The 15,041-nt window shown below is 45.4% G+C and overlaps 1 protein-coding gene and 1 non-coding gene across 9 annotated transcripts in view; both read right to left on the reverse strand.

Annotated features, from left to right (window-relative positions):
• DDX31 (DEAD-box helicase 31) overlaps positions 1-15,041 on the reverse strand; it is a 70,762-nt gene that overhangs the window by 18,476 nt on the left and 37,245 nt on the right. For 6 of the 8 annotated variants that reach the window (XM_077851208.1, XM_077851206.1, XM_077851212.1 and 3 more), the window contains 3 exons: positions 11,978-12,059; positions 4,890-4,961; positions 4,535-4,646 (listed from right to left, as the gene is read on the reverse strand). In XM_077851208.1, the coding sequence (XP_077707334.1) occupies positions 4,535-4,646; positions 4,890-4,961; positions 11,978-12,059 (266 nt within the window). The remainder of the gene's footprint in view (positions 1-4,534; positions 4,647-4,889; positions 4,962-11,977; positions 12,060-15,041) is intronic. The other 2 variants (XM_077851207.1, XM_077851209.1) reach the window with 2 other exon arrangements.
• Positions 5,480-5,552, reverse strand: TRNAK-CUU (transfer RNA lysine (anticodon CUU)). The gene has a single exon. It is a non-coding gene; the product is annotated as a tRNA-Lys (tRNA).

Raw genomic sequence — 15,041 nt, forward strand, 5'->3', positions numbered from 1 at the left:
CTTAATTTAGTATTCCTATGAGGAAAGAGACGTTCCTATATCCAGATGCCCTCGAATATATCGAATTCCAATGAAAATCAAGTGTCTGCCTCTTCTCACTACAAAAGGGCAGGAGAGGATGGATGGCTCTGAAGGGGCCCCCATCCCATCACTGCTCACTTTCCTTCCAAGCCCAGCTCTTCCACTGGCCAAGCTGGGGCCCAGCACTGCTTGTCTCATGGAAAAGCAGGTGCTAAACACCAGCCTCTCTCGCCCTCGCTTGTTGAGCCACTGGACTGGCAAGTTTGCCCACAGCTTAAACGTAATATCCCAGCAGCACCTGGAGATTGGCGTTTATGAACAGTAATAAAAAGTGTCATTTTAGCAGATCAGCTCCTAGAAGGATCCTGGGAATCCACGAAAGCTCTATTTACTGAGTAAAGTGAACTCCTTTTCCCAATCGATGAGAAATAATAACCAAGGCAACTCCTCTGCACCCCTCTCGTAAATCTGTGCTTACTCCCCTTTTTAATAACTGGGGACTAGCTTTTTCAGGGAAAATCTTTAACACTTCAAATGGCCTGCGCTGTCTGCAGGTTCTGGCACCTGCAGGTTCTGATAGCAGGTTCCAGACATGGAGCTATACACTCCAGTCCTCAGGGAAGCCCTGCTGCCACCACCCTGGGACACAGGCCTCTTCTCCTCCACACCTCACCACCCTTTCCTGAGCCTCAACTGGGACTCGGGTCTAACAGAGGAGACAGCAGCCACCCTGAGCCAAGTCAAAGACTCTGCACCTTTACAGTCTCATGCACACTGCTTGTAAGCACATCAGCCTCCTATTAAGGCTGAGGATGGAGAGCACCAACTTAAGAGCTGAGGATGGAGAGCCTCTGTCCCAGGAAACACAGGTGCCCAGCTAACAGCTCTACAAGCCCAATGAGTTTGCCAAGAAATGGCAGATGTGTCTTCTCTCTCCACAACTGCTCAGGCAGCATTTCACACTATGAATTTTTACTAACCCTCCTTGTCCTGGGGGCTCCTGTCTCACTGGGGCCAGGGATACTTGGCTGTCCTCACATCCTTGAATGGCCTCCTGTGTCTGGATGGTTCAGAGAAGCAGGAATTCCAGCAGAAGCTGTTCATAGATGCTTCCCAGAGGCAGTGTCGAGAATGTGCAGCAGGAATAGGGGTTGTGGGGCCCAGAAGAGAGGAGAGCAGAAAAAGAGGGCATTTATTCAGGCTGGTGGAGGAAACTGCAGCCACTTAGAACACGTGCTTGAGTCACAGTCTCCCATCTTAAGAGAGACAAACTAAGGGAAATCTACTCTAAAATACCCTACATGGCCATTTCATCCTTGTTCCTAAAATCAGATTTATTCTTGGACATCCGAGCAGGAATATTAGTACCTTATGGATGATGCTTAAGATCAAGGAGGTACGGAGGAAAAGGAGGGAACCTCGCCCCCTCTGCTCCCAGAAAAACGAACGTCCGTACAGAATAAAGGCACGTGCATCTGACTACCTGGGATCACACTGAGGGAGGGGGACTGAACTGTCACCAGTGGTTTGGGTTTTCTTGACTTAGAGAAGCAGTCCTTCCAAGCCAGACTCAGCTTCTCTGTGTGTGGCCCCTGCCCCTCCAGGAGACCTGAAGCAGACCTCACTATATGAAAGGGGTGATTTGTAGGTAAAGGACTCCAGTTTCTGAAATTTTTGTTCAGGAGTCTGGAGTTCAAACTTCTGTTACCACAGTCTTTAACCACTTGATCTCTAGCTAAAGGAGGCAAGAAATGAAGAGGAAAAGAGGTGGCTGCTTCTGGAAACTGACAATTAAACGCTAGTTATTAACAATGACTGGGTCAGGAAATGCAAAAGGAAAACAAATGCATCCTTGGCCCAGTTTCTAACTAGTTTTCTGCCATAAAGGCAAAAACCAGCTGCTTTGTTAATTATTTATGAGGTAGGCTCTGAAATGGCATAAAAGAGAGGCACGTCTGGAGTGGGGAATTTGCATATGCAGATTGAAATGCTGAAGATAGTTTTGACTTCCGGGTGCAGTCACTGTCCCCACGTTGTGAACTGAAGACTCTGAGTGGCGCTTACATGTCTGCTCCCCCCATGCCTCCAGAGCTCACCATGCCACGTACCAGAAGAGAAGGGAGGGAGTGCTTAACATCTATGTGGAAAGGCCAAGACCTACTGCAGGCAGTCTCCTCCCAGACCATCACCAATCTGATGTGGAAATCAATTAGCAGAGGAGGAAACTGCATGTTTCTTTCCTTCTTGGGGCCTGAACATTGCAGAGCAGCCCCACTCCGACATCCTTTAGAGAGAAGACAAATAACTCTGCTTGTTTCTTGGTATGAACGATTTCTACGGTGATGATGACAAAAGAAAACACAAAACCACACTCTCTAAGGACTCCTTACTACAGCCTCACTCTGACGACCCAGACACCCTGAGACAGCTGTAGTCTCACTAGAATATCCAAAACACCCCTGACCTCAAAACCAAAGATGAAGATGAAGGTGTGAGCTTGATTTCTTTCTTTTCATTGCAACTTTGTTATTAACCCAGAAATTCTGCAGCACAGCACCTAGGGAAGTACCACACAGCAAGCTCACTTTGCCTGTCAACAAACGACCAACCTCTGTAGTTATGCTGTGACAGATAATCTATTCCTCTTGAGAGACATGTGCCAGTACTTCTCTAAAAGTAGGTTCTGAGGAAAACCCTTAGGAACTGCTGAATTCACTTGAGGGAAATGCAAGGACAGGCTACCATGAGAAATGGGTCCAGAAGGATACACACTAATTACATATCAGTGGTTATGGGGCCATCACTGGGACTTCATCTTTCATCCTGGATACTTCTGATCTGTTCCAGTGGTATACCACAACAACCAAGGGCTGCTTTTATAATGTGCCAGGGTATACAGTAGGCACTCATAAATATCTGCCGACTAACCCATTCTTATCCTCTATTTCCTGATGACCACAACTGCCTGTAGTTAAGTCCCCCAGCACTCACTCTCTCCCACCCCTCCCAAGTCTATTCTCACACAGGGCATCTTTTCCAACCTTGGTGGGCCATGCTATGTCTCTGCTCCAAGTCCTGCAATGACTTCCATTGCCCTTGGGGTGCCCCCAAAGTTCTTGGCAGCTTCTAAGCCTCCCTTTGCTGCATGGGCCCTCCCCTCCTGTGGCCACACTGCCTCCCAGAGCTCCTCTGGGCCTGGAACACTCTTCTGTCGCAGGAGGGCATGACCCTCAATTTGCTCATGCTGCATCACAGCAGGGCTCATGTCGACCCTCTGTGTAAAATGCACTCTGCCCAGCTACCCCTTTACCTCCCTTACCTGCTTTATTTTTTCCACAGTTAACACCTATTTTATTTTTTTAAAAGATTTTATTTATTTATTCATGAGACAGACAGAGAGAGAGAGAGAGAGAGAGAGAGAGAGAGAGGCAGAGTCACAGGCAGAGGGAGAAACAGGCCCCATTGCAGGGAGCCCGACGCAGGACTTGATCCTGGGTCTCAGGATCAGGCCCTGGACTGAAGGCAGCGCCAAACCGCTGAGCCATCTGGGCTGCCCCAGTTAACACCTTTTAAAAGACTAATTCAGTCATTCATTTTATTTTTACTATGTACACTGTCTGCTCCCTCACTAGAATGTTAGAAAGGTTACGATTTCTTTCTGTTTTGATTCCTGATATTCCGAGCACCTAGAACGACTAACTCAATAGCTCTGTTAAATGATTTAAAAAAAAGAATTTTCAATTCATAAAAGGAAAAGATGATGCTGTGGTGTTCACATACTGGTAAGCCAACCTGGCATTCTTCTCTAAATAGCAGATAACCATCAGAAAGAAGCCGGGGGAGGGGGGGGCCCTGCATGGACTGCATCTCATTGGCACGAGACACAGTCACCAGCCATGACACATGGCACACCCATCCAGCTGTTCTGAGCCCCCTTCCCCCAGGCTCTTTGTCCTGTACGCCAGGGAATTGCTTGAGTCCTGGTGATCCCAGGAGCCAAGTTATCCTATAAGAGGGCCTGAATGTTAAATGAACACCTAGCTCTCTTGTAAATTCCCTACGAATTGGGGTCAGGGTCTAGTGCCCTCCCCCTCAGTACTGTTCTTTCTCATCTTCCTTTGTATGTCCAAACTGAGACTGCTCAGGGCTGATGCTTCTTGTCCTTACCTTCATCTCCAATTTCCATGCCTACGACGGTCTCTGCTGATGTGTCATGTCTCTTCTATCCAGTTTTCAAAGACAGACAAAAATGGATCCCTGAGATCCAAGTCACTGGGTCAAAGTTCTAGTCTTACGTAAGCCAAGATAAAGCCTCATTTGTGTGAAACATGGGAAAGGATGAAATTAACATTTAATACGGCTTTAAAGCCTTCCGTGCCTGCTTCCAGACCCTGTAGGACAAGCAAGACAGAAGACCCTAGGTCGGCCTCTCAGCCCATCAGGGGTATGCCGGTGAAGTGGGGACAGCGTCCTTAGGGTTATCTGTCCACAAGCACCTAGGAAATCCACCAACCTTTCTTCGCCCAGGAGACCCTCCTCTCATTGGAGTGCACATAATCTTCAAATACCGTCTGCAAGACTGTGGCTCGCTCTCGGATTTCCTGGGGGCCAGAGGCTCGGGATTTCTGGGAGGGTGGCGGAAGGATTAAAAGAGAGACAGAGTCAGAGTCAGGAATAATGAAGCACTTTATAATAGATTTAATAACAGTAAAACCACCCGGGAACCACCGAGGGTCCAACAAGGGTAATCCTTCCAATATTACTAGAGGAAAAACAGGAGCTATAAAGATGTTAAAGTCAAGCAAAGATGAAGATAGCTTTGTGAGGGAGTAGATTGGGTCTGTTTATTTGTTTACTTGTTTGCTTACTTGTCTTCCTAGCCTCTTGTCACTCACGTTCAAAATGAAGGTCCACTGGGGATACTCTGGAATTGTCCGAATCTGGTTTGGGCATTGAAAACACCACTGAACATAGGCAGATCTCACATGACCGGTGTGTCCTATTCCTACCAAGGCCTGAAATCTTGCCCCTCCCTTACATTCCACAGGGGAACAATGGGACATTCTCTTGAAGAGGGCCCCATGGGGGCCTGCCTAAAATTGAATTTCAGAGCATGCTCCCTCATTCCTAGGGAGGTTCAGACTTGAGTGTTTCAGATCCATTCTTTCAGCCCGGGACCACTGGACTGGATGCCAGGGACCTATTAAGGAGTGGTCTGTTCCTTCACGCCACATGCAGAGAAGACTGCAGAACCTCTGCAGCAAACCATCCCTGCATGAGGAGTGACGTCTGGATGCACTAAAGTTCTACAGATGGAAAACGTTAATAAAAAAAAAAAAAAAAAAATCCTATCCTTTTCAGTCTTCAACAATACTGGAGAAAAGATTTCCTTTCTTTATATCCCTCTAAAACCAAGTGCTGTTTCCTGTATCTTTTTTTTTTTTTTAAGTAAGCTCTAAACCCAATGTGGGGCTTGAACCCACGACCCCGCGATCAAGAGCCGCAAGCTCTACCAACTGAGCCAGCCAGGCGCCTGTTTCCTATGTCTTAAAACAAACATGAATGCTTTCTACTGAATGTGAAACTGAGATCCAAAAGAACCCAGATTCTTCTAACTCAGTTTGGCTAATGTGTTCCCCCAAAGACACGGATTTTCTTAGAGATGCTACTCAGCCTCTACTATAACCCACCACACACCACCCACATGGGTCACCAGGAAACAGCCAGTGTGAGTCCCAGTCCCTGCTTCCCTTAACCCCCTGTGGAGGACAGGGTGCCTGCACCTCTGTCTGGCTCCCCGTACCTAACCTAGACTCCAGAGTCTCTTTCATTTTTAAAGCTGACAGAGGAAGAACAAAGGGGAGAGAAGGAAAAGCCTCATTCTTTGGGTCGACGTCCCTCTCTGTGTTAATAGAGACTTAACAACCTAAAAATGTTTTTAGCTTCGTCAAATCATTCCTGCTACCTGTTTGGTTGATGACAGTCTAGCTGATTTCACAGTACATGGTCCCCTAAGGGTTTTATCCACTCAAATGTCAAGAGAAAAGTCACTCAGGAGCTGTGTTATGAAAGTGGACATTTGCTATTGTTATTAACAAGGATTTTTTTTTTTACCCTCTTAACTGATGTGAAATGCAAACTTTTTTTTTTTTTTTTTTTTTTTTGCTGCCCTCCTTTCGTTAAGCCACCTCAGCAATGCAACTGTCACCTTCCTTGTGTGTGTGTGTGTGTGTGGTTTTTTTTTTAATATGAATGTGAAATTAGCGAGGATGCCCTTTCCCCTGGCGGACAGAATCCTCTGTTATTAAAAAGTAAAGCACTTTAATAATGAAAACTTTTTCCTCTTTTTCCTGTGTTTTAACTGTTTAAAATTAATGAGAAGGGCAGAATGGTTGTCAAAGCGATATTGAAAGCCGGGCAGCCAGGACCGAATAAGCACAAAAATCCCTCTAGAGTGTTAGATAAACAGAGCTCCAGCCCGCTCGAATCCCTCTGTTGGTTATTGTATACATTCTGTAACAGCTCTCAGAATAGATCTGAGAGCCAGGGAGGCAGAGAGGTTTCAGAATTCCAATAAAGGCCTCAAATTAAAGACAGCCTGGTGCGAATTCCAGGAGAAAATTAAAGAGACCTCAAGCTTAAGTGACAGGTGACTTGCTTCTGTGTCACAACTGTCAGGGGATTTAGTGATAATATGGCAATATATTACAAAGGGCTTTTCTTATTCCCCCTTTAGGTTTCAAAATGAGGCATCTTTTCTTCCCAACCCAAAAAAAAAAAAAATTACATACACACACATATATAATGTGTGTGTACAAGTGAAATAGGTAGAAAAAAGGCGATAAAACTAAGTTCACACGTTTGAAATGATGAGGTCAGTTTTAGTAAAATATAAGAAAAAGTTAATGCAGAAAACATAATATACTCAGGAAAAAGCATGTCTTTCTCCCCCTACCCCCACTTCCAGAAATACTTTATTTTAAAATTACCCCTCTTGAGAATGAGGTATTTTTCAGTTGTCTTCTGGGGAGGACAGTCTAAATTTAAACTGAAGACAGGGGCAGAGTTATGCACGCAGCACCATCTCAGCCCCAGACAGGTAAAATGCTCCCGTAATGAGAGCGGGTCAAAGCCCGGAGGGCGCATGAATGCCCTGCAGGACTGGCTCGCCCACCCCTCAAAGACGCATAGACCCAGTACCGGTTAATGAAGCTAACTTGCAACCAGTGGACCAGGGCTAGCTTAGGAAAATACAGTTCCAATGGTCCACACTCAGTATTTCTTAGGCTGTAAAGCCCTACTGATCCTGGAGAGAATGATGATCAAAGGGACTGAGGGAGGGAAGGGGCTGCTGATCTCATTTTAATATCTCACCATGGCCCAGTCTTTTGTTAAGGTCTGTTTAGAGGCATATTTCACAGAACAAAAAAACTTGTAGAAAAAAAACACATTTGGGTGTGTCCATACTTTGAAGATGAAAATTTCACACCAAGAGGCAACAGATGAGCTGAAGATACTCAGGCTGCATTTTTTTTTGTTGTAAAAAGTTTTAGGTAGTAGCAGTGGTGGGGGGAGGGTGGCTTTTCTTTTCTTTTTCTTTTCTTTTTTTTTTTTTTTTGAAGCATGTCTTGATGTTGCTAACTTCTAAGGTATTTTTAAACTAAATGGAAGGATTTTGTTTTAATCACTTGATTGCCAAGTTGAGTTCCACCCTTATGCTTCCCTAGAACCTTCTGAGTGCTTCCCAGTAAAGTTGAAAGATCAAATTTATTCTCTTTGTAGGTGGGTGAACATTCGCACACCCAGACATAGCTATATATATTTTATATACCTAAATATGAAATATACATTTTACAGATGCTTCACTCACTCTCTTTCTGTTCACAGAAGCCCAAAAATGTATGTGCCAAAGGGACATTTACAATGGACTTCAACCAAGTGAGAAGAGGGGCCTTATAATGAGGTGTCTGGCTAAGTGTGTAAAGGCCTATTTAGTGAGCTCACATTTATCTGTCTGGCACTGGTCCATGTGCTAGACAGAACTGCCCAAACTGAGAGCAACAATTAAAACATACAGTATTTCTTACTGAGCAACAGAACTAAAAGTTGTATCCAGCATCTACTTTATTCATCTTACTTCTCACACGGATCACACACATAAAACACTCTTCTAGGCTGTAGCTCTGTGTGATAATTAGTAATATAGTCAATTTCATTTAGTTTCTCTTTAGCCTCTGAATTCAAGTTAACATTGGTTAAACAAGCCAGGTTTGCATCAATGGGACACGTGGGACTCTAGGATGATTAGTTTTGTAAGCTAATCAGTTATTTTGGTGCCAGTGAAAGCCCAACCTTGCTGAGTGTTTTTTTCTTTTTCTTTTAAGATTTTATTTATTTGAGAGAGAGCAAGAGAATGAGCACAAGCAGAGGAGGGGGCAGAGGGAGAAGCAGACTCCCCACTGAGCAGGGAGCCCCAAATGGGGCTTAATCCCAGGACCCTGAGATCATGAACTGAGCCACAGGCAGACACTTCACTGACCAAGCCATCCAGCACCCTGAGTGTTTTTTCTTTTTGAAAACAAAGTTCACGGGCAGCCCTGGTGGCTCAGCGGTTTAGCGCCGCCTGCAGCCCAGGGTGTGATCCTGGAGACCCGGGATCAAGTCCCAGGTCAGGTTCCCTGCGTGGAGCCTGCTTCTCCCTCTGCCTGTGTCTCTGCCTCTTTCTCTCTCTCTCTGTTTCTCATGAATAAATAAATAAAATCTTTTTAAAAAATTAAAAAAAAAAAAGCAAAGTTCACCACACCTTAAAGATATAAAAATATTCTGTCTGTCCCTCTCCATCAAGGCAGGAACTTGGGGCTGGGACAAACTGAAGTGCATGGAGTGTTTTCTGCCTCATTTTGGGTCAACCTCCCAGCAACCTACAAGATGGGCACTCTTGTTCTCAGTTTACAGATGGGAACACTGAGGCTGGAGAGAAGACAACCTGCAGGAGGATGCAGAACCACCAGCTGTGAAGCAAAGACTGAAACCCAAGTCTGCTTGCCTTGGGGCCCCAGCAAGGCCTCAAGGCTGGCCTCATGCCAAGGAAAGGACTTATGGAGAAAAACCACACAAGGCCACCAAAGGGCAGAGGTTAAGACATGGCTATCGCCTGCTCCTGGAAGAGCAGAGGGCACTGCAGCTGCTCTGCTACCTCTCCCCTACATCCATAGCAGGGGCTCCATCCAGAGATGCACACAACGATCAGCTCCCTGGACAGAACTGATGTGTGCCCAGTTCAGAAACAAACACCAACAACAGAGCCAGTCCCAGAAACAGTGTAAGTGAAGATGAGCCTGGACTGAATCTTTATGATCTCATTTCGTGATTTTACTGCTTGTTCTGATTTCTGGAGAGGAGGCAGATGCTAACGTTCCTCTGTGACACTGCAAAAAAGCACTGGGCTTCGTGTCACTGAGTCTCAACTCTGAATCCCACATCCGCTACTAACTGATAATGACGATGAACACCCTTTAGAACCAATGTTGGGCTTTCAGGTTATTTCTTACTCTAGCCTCCAATCTCCTAATGAGAAGAATACTAACATGATCTCAACTTGACATATGAAGAAACCAAGGCTTAGGAAGGTCCAGTACTTGCCCAGAGCCTCGGAGCTGGTAAACGAGATTAGGAATCCAACCCTGAGGCCGTGCCCTTAACCTCTCTGCTCTGCTGCCTGCAGGAACAGCATTTCTGAACCTCTCTGCCTCCCGTACACTGTCCTGGGGCTATAATGAAGTGTCCATGGGAACATGAAAAAACCCTACTTAGATGGAGCTTCAGGGACACCTGGGTGGCTCAGCAGTTGAGCATCTGCCTTGGGCTCAGGGTGAGATACTGGGATCCGGAATCAAGTTCTGCATCGGGATCTCTGCAGGGAGCCTGCTTCTCCCTCTGCCTATCTGTGTGTGTGTGTGTGTGTGTGTGTGTGTGTGTGTGTGTCTCTCTCATGAATATATAAATAATCTTAAAAAAAAAAAAAAATGGCAGCCCAGATGGCTCAGCGGTTTAGCGCTGCCTTCAGTCCAGGGGCTGGGAGAGAAGCAGGGTGCCTGTGTCTCTGCCCCTCTCTCTGTGTCTCTCATGAATAAATAAACATCTATTTAAAAAAAAAGGATGGAGCTTCAGAAGAAGCGTGCCAGGAACAATGTCTGGTCACTGTTCCATTCCCTTGACAACGAACTATTGATAAGGGATGTTTCATAATGAAACATCGCTTAAAACAACTTGTTGATCAACTGAGTCTCTAACTCTTTCTCTTGCTTACAGGGATCTCTGCTGTGGTAACGTTCATTGACCAAGTGTCACCTCTATGACGATGGCTAACATTACCTGATTGAGCAGTCATCTAGCTGCACTGCCTCAGTCTCGTGAACAGTAAGGGAAGCATGTGCTCTAGGTCAGGCTGCCCCTGCGATGGCCCCTCACCCCTGCAGGTCCTGGTTACCTCACCTAGGAAGTGGGATGAGCATCTGCCTGCTGGGGTCACTGGCAGGATCAAATGGGACCAAGAGTGTGAAGAGGGCAGCATGGTCTCAGGACCTGGACAGGTGCTGTAACTGTGTCCCTGCCTTTTCTTAGATACATCTCCTTAGGTTCTCTCTGGAACAAGAGGACTGAAGTCAGGGCCAGTCAAATCAGGCCCCAGCCTCAAGGAGAAGATTTGATTAAAATAAAGACACCTCTTGGGATCCCAGGGTGGCTCAGCGGTTAGGCGCCTGCCTTCGGCCCGGGGCGTGATCCTGGAGACCCGGGATCAAGTCCCATGTCAGGCTCCCTGCACGGAGCCTGCTTCTCCCTCTGTCTGTCTCTGCCTCTCTCTCTCTCTCTCTCTCTCTGTGTCTCTCATGAATAAATAAAATCTTAAAAAAAAAAATAAAGGAATTAAAAAAAAAGACACCTCTTGATGCCTAAAGAAACTCTTTTTTAAAAAATTTTTTTAGATCTTATTTATTTATTAATGAGAGACACACATGGAGAGGGAGAGAGAGAGAGAGACAGAGACAGAGACACAGGCAGAAGGAGAAGCAGGCTCCATGCAGGGAGCCCGATGTGGGACTCGATCCCGGGTCTCCAGGACCACGCCCCAGGCTGCAGGCAGCGCTAAACCGCTGCACCACCAGGGCTGCCCTAAAGAAACTCTTAAGTCTGATCAATTTGGCTCTGATTTTCCAGTCTATCCTCAGGCTTAAGACAACTGATGTAATATATTCAAATAATTAATATTTCATAGACAAAATTATATTCAGCAACATTATACACACGGATCTGTGATATATGGAGTAATGGGTTGGAGTGGTGTGGGAGAGCCATGGACTGGCAGAGGCAAAGATGCAGAAAACCAGCAGGAAAGGATGCTCAGGGCTATCTGAACCTGCTCAGGGTCTCCGTATGGAACTGCATGGATAACACACATTTTTCTCCTTACCAATCCCAACTTTATTCTTCTTCTGTGTATGGCACCCACATTAAAAAACAGATGAACTGAGCATGTCTGAAAGGAGATACAGAGAGATCTAGTCCTTCCATGGGTGTCTTGGGTGTATGGGTCCAGTCAGTTGTCCTTGCTGATAGTCTGGACAGGGACCACCAGGGCTGAGCAACGTAACACTCCCTCCAGACTCAATCTGGGCCAGAATGAAACCTCCTTTCTGGGAAGCCTGCCATGGCCCAGCGGACCTCCAGAATGGACAGTAGCCCGTTAACTGGATGAGACTGGTAAACACATCCAGAAGCAGAGAGAGAGAAAAAGGAAAACACGAATAAGGTGTGGCTTCATCTAATGTTCACAGTCCCTTAGGTACACGTCTGCTTGACAGAGGAACTAACTATCCCACACACACAGTCTCCACCACCCCAAATCAAGAAAGGAATCATGTCTGTTCAGTCAAGTATAATAAATAATAAAACTCACCTGGCTTCCCCATCGGCTCCTTTTAAAACAATCATCCCTTGTCAGAACAGACAAAATATCTTCCATCTTAATCTCAGAAATGCTGTAAAAGGAAGGGCACATCAAGGCAAACTTTTAATTCTCCCAATAACATCTGGAATCTTGATGCATAAAACTGGCCTGTTCTCAAGCTAATCAAATATAAAGTAGAAGCTATGCCTACACAGGAAAGAAAATCGTTTCCTAGACCTTTAGGAGTTTGGAAGGAAAGGATCTCTATGACATAACAGGGACAGATGTGGTCATATGCCCAACATTCTCCATCCTCTCTGATGACTTTCAAACAGGCTAAATTTAGAATTTCCTGTATAGGGATCACATCATTGTTTCTTAATCCATCTCAAATACTAAACAAGTAGGCCTGCTTATTAACATACTACTTTGATTCGAGCAGATAAGGAAATAAAAAATATTTTGGGTAGTCACTTTAGTTTTGTACTAAAAAAAAGTGGGGGTGGGGAGTGTGAATGGCTAAAGGTCCTTAACTGTTGAGGTCAACTCCTCAGGGAAGGGTAACAAGTGACCACAGCACCAGAGCTCTCTTCTCATCCACCCAGAAGGACATCTACCCTCTCACCTCTTAATTATTAAGGGGTGAGAAACAAATGACTTCTGATGGACCTAGAGCTATGTATAAACAGCTGAGATCAGAATCTGGACTTGACAGAAGCCACCCTGAGCCAGAAGAGGAGGCCCATCCTGCCTCGTGGTGGGGAAGGGAAGCCACGGCACTCAAACACGGGAGGTGCATGCAGATTCAAGTGTTAGAGCCCAAGGAAGAAACGGGAGCTACTGAAAACATACTTCCCAGGGAGAAAAAAAAGGAAGGAGGAGTTCTGGGGAGAAAAACAGATCATAAAAAGATAAATGATTTCCCTGTATGTTGTTTCTTTCTTTCTTTCTTTTTTTAATGTAACAGCAAATTAAAACATGAATGGCAACCTCTCATGTGGGAGAAGACAATTCTCCCCCTTTCCCCCAAAGGTTACTCTGACAAAGCTATGAATGAAAATGTCACATCTCTGACAGCGATTTACCTGAAATGTGTCACCGCTTCCCTGAACACCCCCAGCCCCCCGCCCCTCCACATTCTCTTCCTCTGCTGCCAGCTCATAGCCCTATGGATACATGAAATCTTTTTACAGCAGGAGGAGTCAACCGGAGAAGGCAGAGCATGTGTTTTCGAAGGTAGCAGTTTGGGGGAAAGGGCTCATGATTTCATGGAGAATCTATTTTTCATATGAGAGAGAAAAGCTGTGGCTGTTGAATGTGTCTCTTGTTTATGCCTGGAAATCTGAAGGTGAAAACACAGCCCAGTCCTATCTTTTTCTTTGTCTAATGGACTTGCCTCTATTCATCACTTTTTTTCTTGAGGGGAAAAAAAAAAGGAAAGTAAAAGGAACATAAGGACTTGGGGGTGAGATCTTGAAGCAGGGAGAAAGAAAGAATAAGTCCATTCAGAGTCAGGGATGCAAATAACTAAATACAGCGCAGAGAGGCACTGTTTTCTGAAAGGCATGGCAGTGTTGACACTCCAGCCAGGGCACGGCTCTTTGACTGTGTGTGTCTGTGTGACAATGCTGGGGGACCCGGCACAGTAAGTGAACAGGAGCTGGAAAGGAACTGGAGTGATTTACAGTTTAAAAGGGGCTGCCTCCTATTCTAAGAAGTCGTTGCTGCTGAGGAACAAAGCCAATCTAGTCTGCCTGTTTATGGTTCTACCAACAGATCTGAATCACCCTGCCTCACTATGAAAAGAGACAGATAAATAAATTCAGGCAACTGTCTCATGCCTGATCTGAGAAATGCATGTTTTGATGAAGCATTTACATTTTAATAAACCAATGACGACTTTCATTAGAAACACATTTAAAGGAGAAGTGGAAAACAGGGAAGAAGCTGGCAAACACCAGGATATCAGAAGGATGCAGAAACAAAGTCCTGAGCATTCAAATAGAGGTGGCAGTGGCCCAGGGCGCCTGTCTCTAGCCCTGGCTGCTAAATCACACTGTCAGGGCGAGTTCCACGGTGCTTGCTATAGGAAGGCAGGCAGCAATTTGTTGTGATGGCCCTTGCTGCCACGAGCCTCGGCCTGCCTTCCTGAATCTCTCCTGTAATTCATCAGCCGTCCTAGCATCCTGCTGCCTGGCTCCCAGGTTCTAAGGCACAACACAAACACATCTTCCTTCTCTTTTTTTTTTTTTTTTTTTTTTAAATATTTGGATTCCAAAGACATTCAAGTTTGCTTCTTTCCATGGCACACTCTGCTATCAGATCTTCCTAGGTATAATTTTTTTGTATTAGGTCAAGATACCCAACATATAGCCCTTCCTCAGACAGAAATCGGAAAGCATAATCCACAGCTACAACACGGTAACTTAGATCTGATATTTTGGGGGAGAGACTGATCACATCAGGCCCACAAAGCAGTCAGTGGTTCAGGAATACAAGCTTCAGTAGGTGCATTTTCAGGGCAGAAACGAGTGAGGCTGGACCCCTCCAGGACTCTCTTCCCCTTGAATGGATGTTCTCTCCACAAAAGACCTGAATCTCTTCCTTGGGGTACTTCTGTCTTCATCTTTCTAAACTTGCCCTACAAGTCCAAATATTGAGAATTACTGGATCGTGGAGTTGTCTTCTGATTGTGCACATGGTTATGCTGGATTTTCCATGAACACCACTGGCAGTTTTTTCCAGAAGAGACCATCAGAGAAAATGAGCGTTATTTTTATACACATGGCTCACTAATAATTCAGGTTGGTGCTAACTATTATCTTCCCCTTTTGAATGCAGGCTTATATTTGAACCTTTCATAGCCATTAGCCTGAATGCATTTATTAAAGAAGACCTGAGAGCAGAGAGAGGCAGAGGCATCCGTGCAGGTAACTTTGGGGCTAGACAATAATCATCTGACTTCCCAACGGCTAGCACCCACTTTTCTGAGCATATCAGGTCAAAGTGAATGAGCACGGGAGAACATCCAGGAACTGCTGACAGTAAGGAAAGGAGAACATAAATTGGTAGA

Source organism: Canis aureus, chromosome 16 (genome assembly GCF_053574225.1).
Source record: "Canis aureus isolate CA01 chromosome 16, VMU_Caureus_v.1.0, whole genome shotgun sequence".
NCBI classification, from domain to species: Eukaryota; Metazoa; Chordata; class Mammalia; order Carnivora; family Canidae; genus Canis; species Canis aureus.